The sequence below is a fragment of the Juglans microcarpa x Juglans regia genome, chromosome 4D (genome assembly GCF_004785595.1).
Source record: "Juglans microcarpa x Juglans regia isolate MS1-56 chromosome 4D, Jm3101_v1.0, whole genome shotgun sequence".
Classification (NCBI taxonomy): domain Eukaryota; kingdom Viridiplantae; phylum Streptophyta; class Magnoliopsida; order Fagales; family Juglandaceae; genus Juglans; species Juglans microcarpa x Juglans regia.
The window spans coordinates 274,539-294,942 of record NC_054600.1 but is presented as its reverse complement, the minus strand read 5'-3'; the positions used below and the strand labels follow the sequence as shown (position 1 = coordinate 294,942).

Here is a 20,404-nt window from a genome sequence, read left to right as displayed (position 1 = left end):
AAAGTAATCACAACGTCCTTTTAATAAAAAGGATGTGATGGTTGTCGTCCATCACCCTGTGTCAGAGAAGGGGATACGAATTGGCTCGAATCTCGTGAAGCACATGGTACGAAGCGACATGGGGGGAAGCCAAACAACTTTTCCAGTAAAGTCTGAGAAACTGAATCGTCGGGTCAGAAGTAAGTGATTCCAGAATAATAATGGATAAACAATAAAAACGAGGGAAAGGAAAAGGAAGAGTGAGTAATTGAATTCCCATCAAACAATTTAAATGAGAACTGACGGGGTAATGGAAGGAATGAAAACCCTTTTAGCCCAGCGGGTTGAGCCCAACTGGAAATAAAAAGCCTGTCTCTCGGCCCAGTGGTCTATTCGGCCTAGAGCCCCGTGGGAAACAAGAGACCCATCTCATGGCCCAAGGATTAGGTCGGCCCCGCCAAGAAACCCTCAAAGTGATAAAAATTGATATCGAGGAAAATGATGAAGTTCCTACAAGGAGTTGACAAAGGCAGGTGTTGTCTGCATAGGTTGAGAGGTCATCGTCAAAATTGTCAGAGATTGATGCCGCATTAATTAACTTTCTTCGGTACGCAACGTCACAGTGATTGCATCCAACATGCCCTATACATTCATGAGTTACGACGGCTGAAGGATGTCCTAGAGAAGTAACCATTACCTGCACCCTGAGAGTGGAAAAGGCAGGCGCTAGAGACATAGGCTGAGAGGTCGCCGACTTATTTGTCAGAGACCTACGTCGCATTAGATACCTTTCTCCGGTACGTTGTATCGCATTAAATGCTTTAGACGGCCGAAGCATGAAGTAGATGAGACTGCTTCCTGACGACGGATGCAAGATGCTCCCCATTCTTAGTATAAAAGAAGACCACTAGGTACATAAGAATTTAGGCAAGAACTCTTATCAAAATTCCGATAGAGAAAATTGATTTAGGCATCGGAGGGTCCCCTGACCACCTCCGAGCTTTCCTTTGAATTTGTGTTGGTGCAGGTCAAATAATCCATTCCCTAGTTGTCCGAAGAGATCTCGTGGTACATACGAAACACATCCAAAACATCTATTACTCATAAAAGATCCTGATTTTTATACACATGCATCCTGTGATTAGAGATAAGTGCATGTGTTGGAAATTATAATTATATTTATTAGAGCATAATTAACGTCGTAACAGTGGTAGCTACTACATAGGGGTGGCAAATTGTGTTTTCTAAGTTGTGTTCATGTCGTGTCAAGTCATGAATATTCGACTATATAGGTCAACTTGAACAAGACCCATTAAGCTAAACGTGTCAAACTTTCAAGCCTTAATACAATCCATTTAGATAACGAGTCATGTCGTGTCACCCATTTTGATTCGTTTAATAATTAATTAGAAATAAATTAACACCATACGGCCCATTTAAACCCATTTCATATAAATGGATTGAACTAACATGCATAACCCATTTGATCTGATTAACATAATTTCACATAAAAATTAAAATCTATATTTATTAGTAGCAACAATATCTTAAAAAATATATATAAATATTTTTCAAATTTTAACATATAATAAAACCAATATTACAAAATGTACAATAAAAAATATGAGCATAGGTCTAAAATTACAATCCCAACAATAAAAATATAAGCATATTGAGATATACTAATATTACAACTTAACAATAATAAAATTATTATTTTAAAATAAAATCTAAACGGGTCAAAACGGGTTGATTTCTTGTTAAGCAGGTTGGCCTATTAATAAATTGTATCTTAACGTATCAACTTGTTTTGACCCGAATCCGTTAACATCAAATTCAAACTCGTTAATTTCGTATCGTATTCATATTGGATTCGCGGATCGTGTTACATATTGTCACTATTGCTAATACTACGACAAAAGCAATATTTAACCTAATTATAATAAAGGGCAATTAATTCTCGTCATCATCATCAGTAGTTGAAAATTATTCCACAACTGCTGATCATCTTCATTCTTGGTGGTGGATCGAGAGGAATATCACGCAATAAAATTAAATTAGCACATGATCACTCATGATAGTATCTCCGCATCCTATAGTATACCCATGCGGGCCATGCCATCATATGATATACTTGAGATGGAGAGATTTATTCCTGTTTTTTTCCCCCTTCATTAGTTCGTGGAGGGGCTCACAATATTTCCATAACCCACGGCTATACAATTAATTCCAGCCTGCATAAAGAGATCTTTTCGAACCAAAACGCTACTTAGCCTCTCAATTAACCAGATTTCTTAGCTCAGTGTTGAGTGAGACATTTTATTGATTCTTTTGAATAAAAATTACAAGTTATGCTTTATCTTTTTTAATAAAAATTAACCTGATTTCTTGACCGAAAGAGTTATTTGTTTTTTCCCTTAAAAAACGAATTTGAAAAGTGAACAAAATTAAAAAAAAAAAAAATGAATTCGGTCAAATGAGGGGTTGGTTAAGCAGCACCACGTACCCTCTTTGTTACAATAAGATTTCTGGTAAAAAAACAACAAGAATTGAAAATGAAGTCAAAATAATCATAATTTATTAGTGAAGGAGAGGATGAAACTCAAGTCGGTCGAATAAAATGAGTCCAACTTTCTTTAAGGAAATAAAGGAGCCTGTGTCTGTATATAATTTTAGAATAGGAAGGGAGTGAATCACGGAGGGAGAGATTTCAGCATCTATGTGCATAATTCACGGATATAAGTTTCTACACTTTCTGTCTGGAGGCCCCATTACTCACTCAGTTGGACGGTACTGATCAATGGGTCCACACGTTTGCACCACAGAGACGAAAATAATACTGCATACCACCTTAAATACTATATAGGATTCCTCTGATCCACAAAAAGACAAAAGAATACCTTATGAGGATTGAGAAAGTCACTGTCAGGCTTGGCATAATAGGGAATAGATGATTTTTTTTTATATATAAATTTTATATTTATTCATTTCTTAAAAAAAAAATAGCCTGTAAATAATAAGAACTCTTTTATTTACAATCGGTAGATACAATCGACATACAGTCGTCTATACCATATTAGATTTAAAATAAATTCTTCCTCTCTCATTAGCTCTTTCTCTCTTATCAGTTTCAGCAGTTCGGTCTCTCCCTCTTCTCACCTCTCTCTCATCTCTCTCATCAAGTATTTCTGCGTTAACTACATTTTACGCGGTTTATACCAGGCACTTTTTTCAAATAATAATATGAATGCTCTTAAATTAATTGACCTAAAACAAACCATCTATTTATTTGTTTCAGTTATAATATGTAAAGTCCAGTTCAGACGTGTGACTAATGGATTGACCCGGTTCACAACTTCAATTTGTCCTCAATCAGTGGCACCTTGGAATTTCTCTACTCGGCTTCCTTTTGCGTGTTTGTTTTCTTTGGCTTTCTGACGGTCTTCGGCACTCCTCCCTCCTCATCCAGACAAAAAGCGTGGACCTTCGGGTTTAACCCGCTCTCAATCCCACCCAACGCCATGATAGACTGGTTGGTGTTTAATGTCTCCGCGTATCTTCAACTGGCAGCGACTACAGTAGTCCTTCACCTCCATCTGAAACCATGACTAGTTGCTCCGCTTTCATACCTTGTTTTATGCTTTTGACTCCGACGACGAACCAATAAAGGTATCGTCTTTCTTCAAAACGATACCCCGAAACATCCCTGTTTTAGTTTATTAGTCACCTTGACACCCCTCCCCCCCTCTCTGTGTCTGAAGCTCAAGCAAGAAGAATGACCATGTTTTTTCGGTGCCATCAGTGCTTCTGTGTATGGCTTCTGCTCGGAGTAGGAACGGCTATGGCAGCAACCGAGAGCAGTGGTTCGCAGACTAGAGAGCTGGATCAGACGCCCACATGGGCTGTTGCTGGGGTCTCTGCTTTCATCATCATCATTTCCATTGCCTTGGAAAAGGTCCTTCACAAACTTGGAACGGTAAGTGTTTAAATATCGGCTTTTATGGCTTGTATTTAACTCCTTTTGTGGGTTTCCTCGTATTCTTTAACTTGTTTGCTCCAAATTAAAGACGTTTCTAAATTTATGTTTATGTTTTTTTCTGTCAACTCTAATAACATTGTAACTTATACCAATGCCGGAATGATTTTCTTTCTTTTGATCGGAATTTTCCCAATTCTTAAACTCAAGTACTTAATTCTTAAAGTTCTTAATTCCTGTCCGGGAACTATTCCCTGCCTACCCGAAAACCCAAGTCAGATGTATACCACCGACCAACCTACCCTCAAATCTCCAGTCAGCAACTTTCCTCTGCGGCATATTAATTGTTCCTTTTTTTCCAAAAACATCTAAAATCAGATTAATGAAGGAACTCAAAATCCAGAAATTTGAGTAGAAACAAATTTCTTACGTCTCTGTATATCGTTTCCTGTCTGTTGATTTAGCTGGCTTCTTGGGAAACTTCATTTTCTCAGCAAAGAAAAAGTAGAAGACAAAAACCCGTGAATTTTGACAACACATGAATAAAAAGATGTTTAAGAAAACAATAAAATATCACAAAGAAGTTGAAGCTGAGTTGCTCTGCTTGTTAATGACCTAAAAGAATTGTTTGTTTAATTTCGTGATGTTCTACTTGGCATTCTTTTAATTAACCCTGATTTTATATTGTAAAATTTCAATCCAGTGGTTTACAGAAAGGCAGAAGAAAGCTCTATTTGAAGCTCTGGAGAAGGTTAAAGCAGGTAATTCATTGTTACTTTGATCTCATTGAACCAAGAAACTCATCTGAACTTTAATCGATTTTTTCCCTTTATTTCTCGTGTTTTCTGTTTTGCGGTGCTTGTGTGCAACCGCATATTATGGATACATATCTGACTTCTGATGCAATTATTGCAGAGTTGATGATTCTAGGTTTCATCTCCCTCCTCCTAACCTTTGGGCAGAGTTACATTGCCAGAATCTGTCTTCCTGCTCGGGCTTTAGACAATATGTTGCCATGTCCATCTGATGATGAAAATGACTCGAGTACTGAAAGTCGTCGCAGGCTATTATGGGTTGACCGCAGATTTTTAGCTGCTGGTAGCTATGCTCCCAGTTGCAAGGCGGTAAGTGTAAGCATAACTATGGCAAAGCTTATCCTCGGGGTCCTGATTCTTACGTGTAAATTTCTAATGTTTTATTGGCAATATTGAAGCCACTTGACTTGTTTTGTTATTGCACATATATGCCTCCTTGTGTTGCTTTATTTACCTTTTTTTATTTTTTATTTTTCTTTTGAGGTAATTAAGCTTCTGAACACTTTCCGGTCAAAACCTAAACATTGGTTTTAGTCACTGCATGCCTGAACATCATATTCAGTTGTCCAACTCACAGATTGAATTTTGTCAACAGGGTTATGAACCGCTTATATCTGTCACCGGATTGCATCAATTGCACATCCTCATATTTTTCTTAGCATTCTTTCATGTGCTGTACAGTGCTATCACAATGCTGCTCGGTAGACTAAAGGTAAATGCAATCTTTATATTTTATTTTTGTTTTCTTACTTTTGATGTTAAGAAACATACTTGGAAGGCATAACACGTTGGTTCTCATCTTCCGATGCCGTTCAATACAATTGAAATCCAATTTGTGACTAAAAAATCATACGTCATCTGTTGTTCCCTTGTTTTTGGATTCAAGATAGAAATAAATAAGGCTTCTCGAGACTGTTATGATCTCTTGATGAATGATATGAGCTTTTGGAAATTTCTTTCAAGAAGAAATTCTTTAGACGGTCCTCAAGGCTCAGCTATAAATGTTGGTAAATTCTGTTTATCTGCATGTATCAAACTGTTTATGTTCCTTCTAGGTAGGTATATTTCTTGTGTACTTCCTGTATACATGGATTGCCCCTTTAATGAACTCATATTATTTATATATAAAAAAAATTATGTTTTTTATGTTGCAATCAGTTTCTTGCTCAGTTTTGGGTATTTGGCCCATTTCAGCTACTTTGATCTGATTTCAGTTATTACCAGAAATGGCTATAAACTGGAAAAGATCACTAAGTTAGTCTGAACTTTGAACCTGTGAAATGATCACTAAATTAATAGTACTGCCACTTAACAAAACCGATTAGTATAGCTATGGTACAAATTGTCTATAATTGTTCCAAACCAAAACAAAATAGGCATATACTGGCTTGGATGATATGAAGAGGCCCCATTCTAATTGTTAATATTTGAGTTCTGCCCAACTCTATAAGTGGTGACCAAGAGACCAAGGCTCAAAGGGTCTACCTTACAGCTTTGCTTCCCCTTGTAGCACGTGGGCACTGATCTGGAAATTCATAAAATCCTTTTGCGCATGTACCTCATCAATGTTCACCCTATAATGGTCATGATCATGTCGAGGACCGCATGAACTTTATTTCAATTATATCTAAGTGTCTTCTCAACTTGTCGTTGCACAGATTCGTGGATGGAAGCAGTGGGAGCAGGATATCTCATCCCATGATTATGAGTTTTCAAATGGTATGTCATCCCACAATATAGAGAAAGCATGCCTCTTTATATCATAGCTTGAAGGTTGCAGTTCCTTGCTCCTGAACGTCAATTTCATCTCTCAACAGCTGGATGCCGGGATGTTTGTGCCTTCCTGAAACCTAAACTTGGATGTCTTTTTTGTAGATCCTTCAAGATTCAGGCTTACTCATGAGACATCATTTGTTAGAGCACACACCAGTTTCTGGACAAGGATTCCTTTCTTTTTTTATGTTGTAAGAAATAACTTGCACATCTTGGATTTTTTCATGTTATTTACATTATTACGATAATAAGCTGGAGGAATAAATGCCCTGAATCCTGATACACTTGTTAAAAAAAAAAAAAAAAAAAATGCCCTGATACCAACTCCAAACTTTTCAGCTGCAACTGCAATAGTTGTAGTTATGTACTAAGATGGATGTTTAAAATTGAAGACTAAAACCATAAATGAGCTGATGAAAGAGAGGAAATATGGATTAGGCGATTCAGTGATGAGTTATGAAGGAATTACAAAGACAATACGGAGCTGCCTCAATATTAGGAAAGGACAGGGACATGATAAAGACTTTGGGGCATTTGGCTTAATATCTAGCTAGCAACAATTAGACTAGATTCACAAAGAAGGCTGTAGCTACTTTTTGTTCTCAACTTGTTAAAATATTTCTTTGCAGGGATGCTTCTTACGACAATTTTTTAGGTCTGTTAGCAATGCTGACTACTTAACCTTGCGCAACGGATTCATCACTGTGAGTTTTTGTTTCATAATTTCACAGACCTGGTAGGATATTTTTGATAGGTAGACCTGGTAGGATAATTCATGACTTTATGACATTGCTGCATCTATAGGTCCACTTAGCTCCTGGAAGTAAATTTAACTTCCAGAAGTATATCAAAAGATCATTAGAGGATGACTTCAAAGCAGTTGTGGGAGTAAGGTAATGGTCACTCTATTTAATATCTCTTTTCACTACATCAAAACTGTGATTTTCAGTAAGCAATATCCTATAATCAGTTTGGAGCAGATGAATTGAATTACTTGTTTTCTTAATTTTATTGCAGCCCTATATTGTGGGCATCATTCGTGGTTTTCTTGGTACTAAATGTAAATGGTAAGACACTATTTTCTTGGAAATTCTTCTGGAGTAGTTCTGCACTTTCCAGTAAAGTTGATTAACTCTGACGGATTTTCCTTTCCAGGATGGCAGGCATTGTTTTGGGCATCCTTGATCCCTCTGATTGTGAGATATCTTTTTTCTTTTATGATCAGCTAGATTTACAAATCGTGGGAAAATAAAAACTTCTGAACTTTTACTGGGTTGCAGATAATCTTAGCTGTTGGAACAGAACTTCAAGCCATTTTGACGAAGATGGCTCTTGAGATCACAGAAAGGCATGCAGTGGTCCAAGGGATTCCACTTGTGCAAGCCTCAGACAGATACTTTTGGTTTGGTCGGCCTCAGTTAGTTCTTCATCTTATCCATTTTGCTTTGTTTCAGGTATTCAATAGCCCCTGTATTGCCAGACTAGATCTTAAACTTATGTGAGGTCTAGGCCATACTGGAGAAGTTTCACTTTAAAGATATTTAAAAGAAGAAAATATGATCTGATCGGTGTTATTTTACTAAAATCTCAGTTTATCAATTAAAGAGGAGTTAGCAATCTATATAATTATGTTTTGACTTTTAAATTTCCTTCATGTTTGTGACTATTCTGATCGGTTTTACTGTTACATGCAGAATGCATTCCAAATAACATATTTCTTGTGGATATGGGTAATGGAGTGTTCCTCATTTAACTTTCCTCATAGCCACCGAGTCTCTCGTTTATTTGTTGATCTTGTGTTCTTATTCTTTATCCTCTTTTATATATATTGGCTTTGTACTTCATTTATTTCTGTGCAGTACTCATTTGGGTTGAAATCTTGCTTCCATTCCAATTTCAAGCTTGCTATAATAAAAGTTTCATTAGGGTATGCCTTTAATTCTTTTTTTTTTTTTTTAATGTTTTTTCATTGCAATGCAAATGGGCACTTGAAAAGTACTTCTCTTCATAGAAGGGCATTCGCCTAGTGGAAAAAGAGTTGGCTTATAAAAGCATTATGAATTAAGCCTGCCAATGAAAGGCTGACAACATTATTATTATTATTATTATTAATTTGTATTTTTTCAAAAAAGTACATCTATATATGTTATAAATCAATAAGAGCGAAGAAATGAGAAAAACCTTAAATTGGTGTATTGAATCCTCTTTTCTTTTTCTTTTTTTCACCTTGGATTAATGATTGGCTGAATCTTCATAAATGTTGCAGGGTTGCTGTCCTATGTCTTTGTAGCTACATCACCCTTCCGCTATATGCCCTCGTTGCTCAGGTATCGTCACTAATGCTATGGGATTCTAAGAAATCTCTAAAAGGATTAGATAAATTAACAACAATGTTAAGGTCAAAAGCATATAAGACAACATTGGTTTCAGAAAAGAGTTGCATCCAATTATCAATTGGTTTATTGTATGCGCTCATGCTTTCAGCTGCCAAACAACCTTCAAAATGCTTTAACCTATATAGTATATTCAGCAAACGAGCACTGTTGTTCAAGCTTATTTTTTTTTCCTTCTATATTTTCATGATCTTGTGTTTGGATGAATATGCATTCCATCTTACAATAATATAAAAGCACTTGCATCCAACAAATTTACATGTTTACCTCACACACAAGATGAGATATATTAAGGAGAGTTTTCATTTCCTGGTGTAATATTGTTGTTAATTCATTCAGTAAGATCGTGTGATGTTTGAACTGGATCATTTATCATGATCTTCATGGTGGGGACTGCAGATGGGTTCGGGCATGAAGAAATCAATTTTTGACGAACAAACATCCAGGGCCCTTAAGAAGTGGCACATGGCTGCGAAAAAGAAAAAGGGCGGGCGTGGAGGAAAATCTCCTAGTACCATAACTCTAGGTGGAAGCCCTACCTCGTCAACGCTGCATGCAGCCTCCGGACGCACATTGCACCGCTTCAAAACTACGGGTCACTCAACCCACGTGTCCGCCTACGACGACCATGAGAGCTCTGATTTGGAAGCTGATCCTTTGTGTCCGACCTCATCGACCACCAACGTGACTATAACAGTAGATCCTGATCACGAGCAACAATCTGAAGTACTAGATGAACACCACTACGAAGAAGAAACCAGAAATGAAAATGACTTCTCATTTGACAAACTTGATCATCTCCCAAAATAAAAGAACTCTGATGATGATGGCATTGGCGGTTATCATCCACAATTTTATCAATTTTTCTTTTAAACCGGTATTACTAGGAAAGGTTGTGGTTTTTGGAATGAAAGCCTAAATATATATGAGCGATGTATCTTTGTACATTTACAGTCATATATTGTAACACTCCATTCCTGTAAGCTAGGAGTATCACGTGTTTTTCATAAAATAAATCCGGTAAGAGATCTCATATTTAATAACTGAAATTAGGATTTATTTTGTAGAAAAACTGCCTAATAAAAATGTCTTCAAAAAAAATATTAAATGAATAATCTGAATAAAAATTTATGTCATCAAAGAAATTTTATTCTAGAAGGTCTGAAACTAAAACAACTGCTCCTTCTAATCCTGGCCTGCCTGCTCGTGATTATCATCCTCATCTGGGTGGTTAAAAACATGAAAACAAATTAAAATGAGTTGAAAATTCAGTAAGAAATCAATCACAATGTAAATGTAATAAACATAAAGTTTCATAAAAGTTTTCATACTGAGAGCTTAAAATTCATGACTGATACTGATGCTTATGCTATGCATGACTAATTTATCTGAAATAACTGACTGAGCTGATTTAATTGACTGATCTGATTGGCCAACACACTTAACCCTGTGTGCGAGGTTGTGCACCGGCCCCACGTCCCGCTGTAGCAAGGGGAGCCGCTGAAAGTATTCTGGCATACTATGGTGGACCACGATTGAGTTCGTGGCTTGCACATCCGCCCTGAAACTGAACTGCATTGGTACCATGCATCTGAATGACCATCTTATTAACTGATCTAATCTTATCTTTCACTTGAAATTAAGATAGCTTACGTGTCTCATACACATGAGATGCATGATATATTACATACATAATCATAATTTCTGAATTTAAACATGATGTGGACTGACAAAATCGTATGCTATGCTGGATGACATGTTTGCATATGACATGTGTGATGCATAAATAATTGGTTGGAAATGAACTGGCTTGAATAATAATTATCTATAAACTGAACTGTTATGATCCTAATTTGTGATCAAATTACTTACCTCGCTGCACTTCTTCTTGAATATCACTTCGTAACTCGTCACCTATACGCAATAATAACTATCACTAAATCTGTTTGGGAACAATATGTACTAATATCCTACTTAATTAAATTCACAATCTAAAAGATAGTCAAACAAATCTTTTGTTTAACACTATAATCAATAAATCCTAGTATTTAAATTACTTAAAATACTAATTTATAATTTAGTAGAATACTCGAGCTATTTTAAAATAATTCATAGAACTTAAATTCTTAAACTAAGTTTCATTTCTTAACATAATTATTAAATCTAATTATAAAAAACCTAATAAATACTAGTATTGTTTAAATATTCTTAACATACTAATTTTATTAAAATTCTACTAAATAGACAAAGGAATATTAACAAAATATTAGGCTCAATAGTATACTTTAAAATATATTTCAAATTCTTTCAACACTTTCTTATAAAAAATGAGCATTTGACTAATATATTTATTTAATAAAATTAAACTCAACTTGAAATATTAAACTCGACTTCAAATAAAATGATGTAATAATATTAAAAAAAAACATATATTTAAACGTAAGGTTATAAATGTAATTATACTTGAAACACTATGGAAATGAATTAAAAAGGGCAATAAACTAATCTCATTTAACACCTGCACTTAGTAAATTAAAACCTAAAAGCAACTAATATATGCTGTAGAGGAACATAGGCAACGAGAGAGGCGTGCGAGGCAGGGGCTCACCGAGAGAGAGAGGCTGATGTGCGGCGGTTCTGGGTGGCTGGCGGGGGTTGGTGACGCGACTGCTTTGTCTGGGCAGGGTGGTGAGACGCCGAGAGTGAGAGAACCTGAGTTGGAGAGAGGGTGCGATACTTATCGAGAGGAAAAGAGGGAGGTGAGGGTGGCGGACGGTAGTGGGCTTACCGGAAAGGAGCGGGCCTGATGGGGGTGAGCTGGTCGGTGATTTCTGTGGTCGTGGAGTGGTGGTTCGACGTTCCCTGAAGTGGTTGACGGTGGGCTGAGTAGAACACACGGGCCTCTTTGGTTGTTGACAGAGGAGAGACGCGGCTGGCCGTTGGCTTACGATGGTTGTCCAAGGCGTTGGCGTATTCTAGGTGGTTCTTCGTGGTGCTGCGGCTAAGGAAGGAGACGTGGAGGAGCTTCCTGTGGCACGGGTGTAAGCACGGCTTGGATTTGTTACTGCGACGTGAAGTTTCCTTCTGACGTGCAGTGGGTTCCCGGTGGCACGCAGTGGTCCTACGGTAGAGTGGCTCTCGACCTTTTCGTGGAGGGACGACTGAGTGAAGGTTCATGGTTTGCCCATGGGTTGGGCGGTGTATAGTGGCTGGGTGCGTGGATCTGATTTTTGGGGTGGTTCACGGCAGAGGAAGAGAAGAGGGGCAGCGGGTTGGATGTACTGAGCCTCTATATATAGACCAACAGAAACCCTAGTGATGAAGAAAAAGACGTACGTGCATGGGAGTGGATTGTTTGAAATTCATAGAAGAAAATCGGTAGGTAGGAGTTTTATTATGAAAATGACTCGTGAGCTTGGAGATAAAATAATAATAATAATAATAAGTAATAATATTAATAATAATAATATTGATAATAATAAAATATCTATTGTTATATGAAAAAAATATATAAAACTTATCTTATGGTCTAATCTTAGGATCGGGTTGTTACATATATATATATATATATTCATAAAGTTACAGTTTAAACAATATTAATTTCGACGACTTTGTTCTACAACTTCTACCCTAAATTTATCTTAAATATATATTCAATGAATATTTTAAGAAACTAATTAATAATTGGGCTTTGGGTTTAGAAGATTTTTATTTTGGTCCTTCTTTCAGGTATAAAGATTTATTTGTGGGATGCCAGGTGGATAATGACCTATGTGGCAAATTATGTGTATAAAAAAATTTAAAAATTTTCGTTTTTTTAAAAGGTTAAGAAATCATTTTACAAATCCTAAAATAATTTTGAAATTAAAAGCTTAAAAAATAAAAATGATAAGAAAAACAAGTTTAAAAAATATATAAGAAAATACTAAAAGTATAACATTGAAGATATACTTAAAATAAAAATTTTAACTAAAGATACTTTTAAAAATAAAAATGAAAATAAATATATATATATAAAGTGAGAAATAGAGCCAAATGGGTGTAGTCTCTCCCATATATACTTTCTGGACTCCACGTCAATCAAGCCGCAAATAGGCAAGTTTTATATAAGCTATTTGTAAAAAGGTAGGTCCTATTAATAAAGAATGATTTATTTATACTTTTTTAAGATGAGATCTATTTTTTATTTTTAAAAAGATTTGTATGAAACTTGTGAGCTTCTCTTTTGCTGAGGTAAGACAGAACAACAATATAATGGATGATATGTACTGATACAGTAGTATGAAATAAGGAGCAACTTCTCTTTCACACTCATGGGACAAATATTTTAAAGAAATCATGTCTCGTATGCTCCAAATTAGGAAATATTACGGGGTGAGCTGAAAATGGAACTCATCAAGCGCACCCATGTTTAGATTGGAGAGTAGTAAATGGAACGTGATCAGAAGCGTGTGTGACAATGATCCATGAACGGATCAAAACAACACATCTTGCAGCCAAAGGGAGAAAAAAAGTAAAAAGAAAAATTGATCTGTTGCTCATGACATAGAGTAGAGAGTTTTGGGGGAGATCGAGGGATCCATGAACGTACGGTATGGTGCCGAATTGAAGCTTAGAGGTAGGCGCCGGCGGCATGAACGATCGGGGGAATTAGCCACTGGATTGAGTTAGTTGAATATGAAAATAATTGTTGTTTTGCTGCCCAAATTAATGTAATTAAAGGCCATACTGACTTAACAAACAGTTGCAAATGTACTGAGCAGTCCATGCTCGATCAAATGAATAAGAAAGAAAAAAAAATTTTCTCCCTGAGAGCCATATGTGTCAACCAAAAAGAAAAAGGAAAGAAAAGAACGAAACATAGCAAGTTAACTAGGTCAATTTGAACCTTACTTTTCTTGTTATTGCTCTGTTTTTATTTTTTTATTTTTATTTATTTATTTATTTTTTTTTACGATTAAGAGGTAAAACGTTTCTTGTTATTTGCCTTGAGTGGGATATTATTAATTTTACAAGAAAAATGATATATATATATTTATGTGTATATATATATATATATATGTGATACCAACATGTGATAAAAATAAAAACAATAGTAATAATAAGAGTGACCTTACGGCTAGGGGTGTGCATCTGGATCCGGATATCCAGCCACAATCGGATCCAGATTCGGATTTTAAAAACCGGGCTGCTATCCGCCCGGATTAATCCGGATTTAATCTGGGCGGATAACCGGATTAAATCTGGATATCAGGATTAAATCCGGATATCCGGATTATAACCGTATTTAATTCGGGTTATAACCGGATTTAATCCGGTTTTTAATTTTTTTTTTTAAAGACAAACTTTTAAAACAAATTTATAGCAGGTTTTTTTTTAAAAAGTTTTGATACCATGCTCAAATTGTCCAGATTTTTTTTTTAAAATAATTTAAACAATTTCTAAAATTAATTTATAAATTAAATAAATTAAATAAATAAAAATAAAAAATAAATAATATTGTTGTTACATCACAATGTAAAATATAAATTTACAAAGAACAAAATAAATAATAAGACATCACAACTAATTAAATTAATACATAACAATGCAAAATAAATAACATTGTTCAATATTTTCTGATTATACATTAGTCTTCACATCTTGAATCTGGAATTGGGGGGAAAATTGATTTCTTTCACTTTGATCTAGTGATGACCATTTTGGAAAATTTTGTACTGGACTGAGTCTCCATAAGCTGCCAACAACATCTATTACAACAGAAAAATGAAAACTATAGTGATTAGAAACAAGTCAAAAAGAATAAGAAAAGAAAACTTGAAACAAAACCTCACAAAGACACTACAATACTTACTGTCTTACAACTTTAGTTCTTGGATCTATATCAGCAGACAGACGCAACCAAGCAAAAAAGATGACTGATTCTTTTACAGTTATTTGAGGAGATAATCAACAAAGATAACAGAAAATTTTGCATGAAATATGAATGTTTCTTTCTATTCTCCTAGTGGCAACAAGTCAAACAGATTTTTTTTTAATTAAAAAAAAAAGGTCAAACAGAGTCGTTTCCAACAACAAGAGGCAAAAGGACATATAGATTCCCCTCATGCACTGATTGAAAAGCATACTAAATAAAACGTGAAAATGCAGGGTTTATTCCTTGCTTCCTTCAACTCTAGTTCCTATTTGGAATAATTGGATACCAAAAATGAAAAGGTTTCTCTAAGCACTCTGCACCTGCAGAAGAACCTAATTGAGTGGTTTCTCAAATTTAATTAGTTGCTACTTGAGACAAGGTCACCAAGTACATCGTCACTCTACTGATACATGCAAGGAAATGATAACATGACTAGCACATGTAAAGATATATTTCAAGACCTAGGCAAAAAAAACACATTTAAGTTTTAACCTAGGGCATCAAGTTCCATTGACAAAGGAATTATCTCAATCCGAGTCACACATTTAAACTAAAACATAAAAATGCATTAGTCTTCACATCTTGAATCTAGAATTGGGGGAAAATTTTCTACTGGACTGTCTCTCCCTAAGCTACCAACAACATCAATTACAACAGAAAAATAAAAACTATAATGATTAGAAACAATAAGTAAAAAAGAACAAGAGAATAAAATTTGAAACAAAAGAATAATGTCTTACAGCTTTAGTTCTTGGGTCTATATCACCAAGAAAAAGTCTCTTCTTTCTTCTAGTATACTCTCAAATTCATGTTCCATGACTGGCTCATACTACAAATATTAAATGCACGAAGTAGTTTCATATATGTGAAGATTCTTAAGCACAATATGAAGTCCAATGAATTATTACAAAAATAAAGGGAACTTAAGAAGAGGGTTAAGTTGAAGTTGAAGTTGCTTAAGTTGCTGAAGTTGAAGGAAGAGGGTTATCTTAAACAAAAAAAATGTAGAGGTTAAGTTAAATGGATAAATTAATAATAAAAAATAAAACTTAACAAATTAAAGTGTTTACCTTCGATGTCAATGTGTTCTACATGCTCCTCCATCTCCCAAGAACTAAGTGGTTCACAAGTCAACCAATTTTGCGTGCAAATTAGTGCTTGGACAGTTTTTGGCGCTAATGAGCTTCAGTATGGGTCTATTACACGTCCACCGGTGCTGAATGTAGACTTGGATGCGATGGTGGAAATAGGGATGCCCAATACATCACATGCAATCTCCGCAAGGATGAGATATCTAAATGAGTTCTTCTTCCACCAATCCAAAATATCAAACTCGGTTACTTTTGGTTCAATCACATCTGACAAATACCTATCCATGTCCGAGCTAAGTACTGAACTGTTTTGCTTCTCAAGATATAGATCTAGAGATGTATCAAAATCTTCACAGTCTAAGTCATCACCAATAATACTTGACAAACTTCTATGTGCCATATTTGATCTTCCACTACCTAGCCCATGAAACTTGTGATATTGCTCAATCAAATGATTCATGAGCAATCTTACGTTGGCCTCAATTCTAACTCCGCATTTATCCCCTTTGCACATTTTTAACCAATATGATAAGGCTGTAATCTTATATCGAGGGTCAAGGACAAAAACTAGATAAACAATCATGTTTATCCTATCCGTTTTCCCCCAATATTTATCAAACTTAAGTTTTATAGTAGAAGCCATCCTCATCAACATATCATCCTCACTCTGACCCATATTATTCAAAGTGTTCTCAATTGTACAAATTTGTTGAAATAACATATTAGAGGTCACATACAATGAGCCAAAGATTTTCAAAGTGGCATCATAAAAAACTTTTAGAAACTTAATAAAAATACGAGTCATTTGTCAATCTTCAAACGGAGGTGCCAAAAGTTATGACTCCTTCACTCCCATTAGTACAAAAGGTCTTTCGTATTTTTCAGCAATATTAAGCATTAAGTATGTTGAGTTACATCTAGTAGGAACATTTAGACACACCATTTTTTCACACACAATATTCAGCTCGTTTGCACACGTTTTTAACATATCAAGCCTTGCCGGTGAGGACCTCACAAATCTTATTGCTTCTCAAATCTTATTTACAGCATCATGAATAATTTTTAAACCATCACATACAATGAGGTTTAAAATATGTGCAGTACATCGCACATGTATAAACTCACATTCCAAAATTGTGAACTCATTATTTCTTATGTTCCTCCTCACATGATCAATAGCAACATCATTAGAGGAGGCATTATCCATGGTGATCGTACAAAGGCAGCTAATCTCCCAATCCGCTAAGCAAGACTCTAACATCCAAGCAATGGTCTCACCCCTATGATTAGGAATCTTGAAAAACATTATAATTTTCTTGTGTAATACCCAACTTTGATCAATATAATGGCATGTAACACAAATATAATTCTTGTTTTGTACCAATATCCATATATCGGTGGTCAAACAAACTCTTTGACTGCTCAACAATGCCTTCAACTTTTGCTTCTCCTCCTTGTATAAACTAATACGCTCTTTTTGGAAGATGGTTCGGGATGACAAAGTGTGTCTAGACTCTAAATAATCCAAAAGTTTAATAAATGCCGGATGCTCTATAACCTTGAATGACAATTCACACTGGATAAACAAATTGGAAATCATCGCCTTTAATTTTTCACGATCATATTGTCCTAACACTTGAGGACTAGATCATTTACCATCCATCCTAACTCCAGTGTGTGATGGTGATTTATCATTCCCAAGATTTTTATTCTCTCTAATGGGAGAGTTCGGACAAGAATTTCTTAGATGGTGTGACATTGATGAAGTACCATTTTTATAATGGCATCCATAAATCTTAAAGTAATAATTGCATTTAGGTGCAATATGATCAACATGTTCAACCCTTGTAAAATGATCCCATACATGAGATTGGTTCGTAACCTTCTTGGCCCTTTTTGACTTTGGGGAAGAGAAGGTGTGGGGTTTTGGGTATTCATAGAGGAAGACACAAAAAGACTAGTGTTTTCCTCCATGTCCAATGAAATAGGCGCTGATCCATCAACACTACCACTAAAACTACCTTTCATCTGTTTTAAACATAAGAAAAAAATATATATAATAAAAATCAAACCAATAGCTAACGTGATAGCCAAAAAAATTATTGTGCATGGAAGATATTCAGCTTGCAACACAAAAATTAAAAAACCAAAAAATAAAAAATGAAAAAACAAAAAGGTAAATTAAACTTTGGGTTAGGTGTGAAGCTCCAAATCAGTTTTGGCAAAGCTGATAAATATCTTTAGCTAGCTGGATGATAAAAGGGCTTTAATGGTTGCAAGCAATGCTTGAAATTTAATGGTTTGCACCATGCCATTCCATAGCTATGTGATTGAAATCAGTGAGAGAAGAGTTTAACCAATATCTTTAGCTAGCTAGATGATGTTCACAATGCAGTTATACACTGATCATTTATCAATCAAGATAATTATGGTAATTTCTTCTAGAGATAACGTCCCATAAGAAAATATCTAATATCTAATATAGTAATTTTTTTACAACACTGTATATCAAGTAGTATGCACATAGATACAATCATTATTAAACAGATGACCTCTAGATCCAAATCAAGAAGAAAATACCATTCCATAAATACTTCTCTTTTAGACTGGGGACAAGTAGGTACTAGTAGTACTCGTGAAGTCTTAGCTAGCTCGATCTAGATTCAAAGCAAGAAATACAATTTATTCATACTCCTACATGCAATTACAATGAAACATTCATCAAAACCTATATATGGTCCCCTCCCATTCTCATCGATTGATATATATATATATATATATATATATATGCACAAGCTAGTTGTACTAAAACATTCCTTACGTTATACTCCGCCCTAAAACTGGTTGCATGGGATTTTTTTACATCAATTCTTCTTTCAAGGAAAAGGTTCTCTAAGCCCGAAAACATCATCATGATCACCAATATATAATTAAGTCACATTTTGGCCCTTGTCTTCACGTGGGACTGATGATCATCATTGCTTTCTTGTGCAACTAGAACCTGCAATTGTGCGAATTAAAAGTCGTACTGGAATCATCTAATTTGTTTCATTTTTTTTTTCTTCTCACCAAGTACTTATTGTATCTTTAATTTCCTATATATATATATATATATATATATAATTTCCCTCGTTTTCTAAGTGGAGACTGAAATTTAGACGGTGACAAAAATACATGAAATTTAGACAAAAATACAGTGACAAATCGTGAAAAACAAGTATACTTCAATTTTTTCCTGTGAAATATTGATGCATTTTATTTTTATACCAACCCTCCACCGGACCAAAGAGTTCCTTTTGACAAACATGGGAAAAGAATAAAGTGGGCCATTCAAAGTCTCCATCAAAAGCAGAAGGAAATAAAAGGCATAATGCCATAAACCCACTGTAATGGCAAGAAAACTAAATCCCATGTGAAAAACAGAGCAAAAGAAAAATAATATAAACCAAACAAACAGAGTATTACATAAAACAGTGATTAAAACTAAACCCCATGTGAAAAACAGAGCAAAGGAAAAAATTCACTAATAAAATATCAAAATAAGCTTACAGAGCAAAGAAAAATATCTTAAGAGCTTAGAGAGAGAGAGAGAGAGAGAGAGAGAGAGAATATGGATTGTAGCCTCCACGTGTCTCACCTAGATGTGCAAAGCACTTCAAAGTTTCTGTTTCCGAGTTTCGGTGAGGTCGAAAGACTTGAGAGAGAAGGCCAGAAGGGATTGGAGAAGACAAGAAAGCTACAAACCCTAAACGAGAGAGAAGGCGGATTTGAGACTGAGAGAGATGGCGGATTCGAGAAGACGAGAAAGCAAACCCTAAAGATTCGAGAAAGCAAACCAGAAGAGTCGAAGACAATTTCGACTGAAGATGAGAAGGGGCAGGTTTTTTTCATTTTAAAGGACCCGGTTACGAATAACCGGGTCACATAACCGGATCCAGAATCTTTTTAACCACTCGGATGCACCCGGATTTCCAGGTTTCGGACCGGATCGAGAAAAAAATCAGTCCGGTTGAACACCCTTACTTACAGCCACAGATACTTGGTACTGTACCGAGATATTGTACTTATTGATGTGGCATGCCACGTGGTTATTAAATTAAAAAAGAAAAAGAAAAAGAAGAAAATTGAACCCCCAATATAATAAAGAAAATTAAATTTAACTATAGATGATTATGAGGACCAACTCTCTCTCCTAAGATGAGTGCTCTCTACCTCAAGTGTGAGTCTCCCCCCTCTTAGTAGTCAACCCAAACCCAGTTTCCCCACCCCTCACTCTCCCCTCTACCACAGACCTCAACCAAAGCTATCCTAACCCAGTAACAAGCCAAATGACTTCAAGCTCATCTATTATTGATAAACTTATCACACAAATGGAAGCTCTTTCATGGAAAGATCTTCCACTGGAATCATAACTTATTCCAATAAATCATTTTTCAAACCTAACCCTGGTTGGAAAGCTG

General features: G+C 35.4%; 1 protein-coding gene across 1 annotated transcript; it reads left to right on the top strand.

The window, feature by feature from the left end:
- Window positions 1–3,303: 3,303 nt before the first annotated feature.
- On the top strand, window positions 3,304–9,883 carry LOC121260331 (MLO-like protein 10). The gene is made up of 15 exons (XM_041162160.1): window positions 3,304–3,955; window positions 4,659–4,716; window positions 4,871–5,079; window positions 5,366–5,482; window positions 6,429–6,489; window positions 6,646–6,734; window positions 7,173–7,247; window positions 7,348–7,436; window positions 7,561–7,610; window positions 7,699–7,739; window positions 7,824–7,997; window positions 8,238–8,273; window positions 8,403–8,470; window positions 8,810–8,870; window positions 9,336–9,883. The coding sequence occupies exons 1-15, from the start codon at window positions 3,755–3,757 to the stop codon at window positions 9,744–9,746; spliced, it is 1,740 nt and encodes a 579-aa protein (XP_041018094.1). The 5' UTR covers window positions 3,304–3,754; the 3' UTR covers window positions 9,747–9,883.
- Window positions 9,884–20,404: the final 10,521 nt, after the last annotated feature.

What these genes read in the sequence shown, in the direction of transcription:
- LOC121260331 (XM_041162160.1), top strand. Translation starts at nt 3,755, where the DNA reads ATGACCATGTTTTTTCGGTGCCATCAGTGCTTCTGTGTATGGCTTCTG. An exon ending in TGCGCAACGGATTCATCACT is followed by an intron (nt 7,248 to 7,347) that starts GTGAGTTTTTGT and finishes CTGCATCTATAG; the next exon opens with GTCCACTTAGCTCCTGGAAG. An exon ending in CATATTTCTTGTGGATATGG is followed by an intron (nt 8,274 to 8,402) that starts GTAATGGAGTGT and finishes ATTTCTGTGCAG; the next exon opens with TACTCATTTGGGTTGAAATC.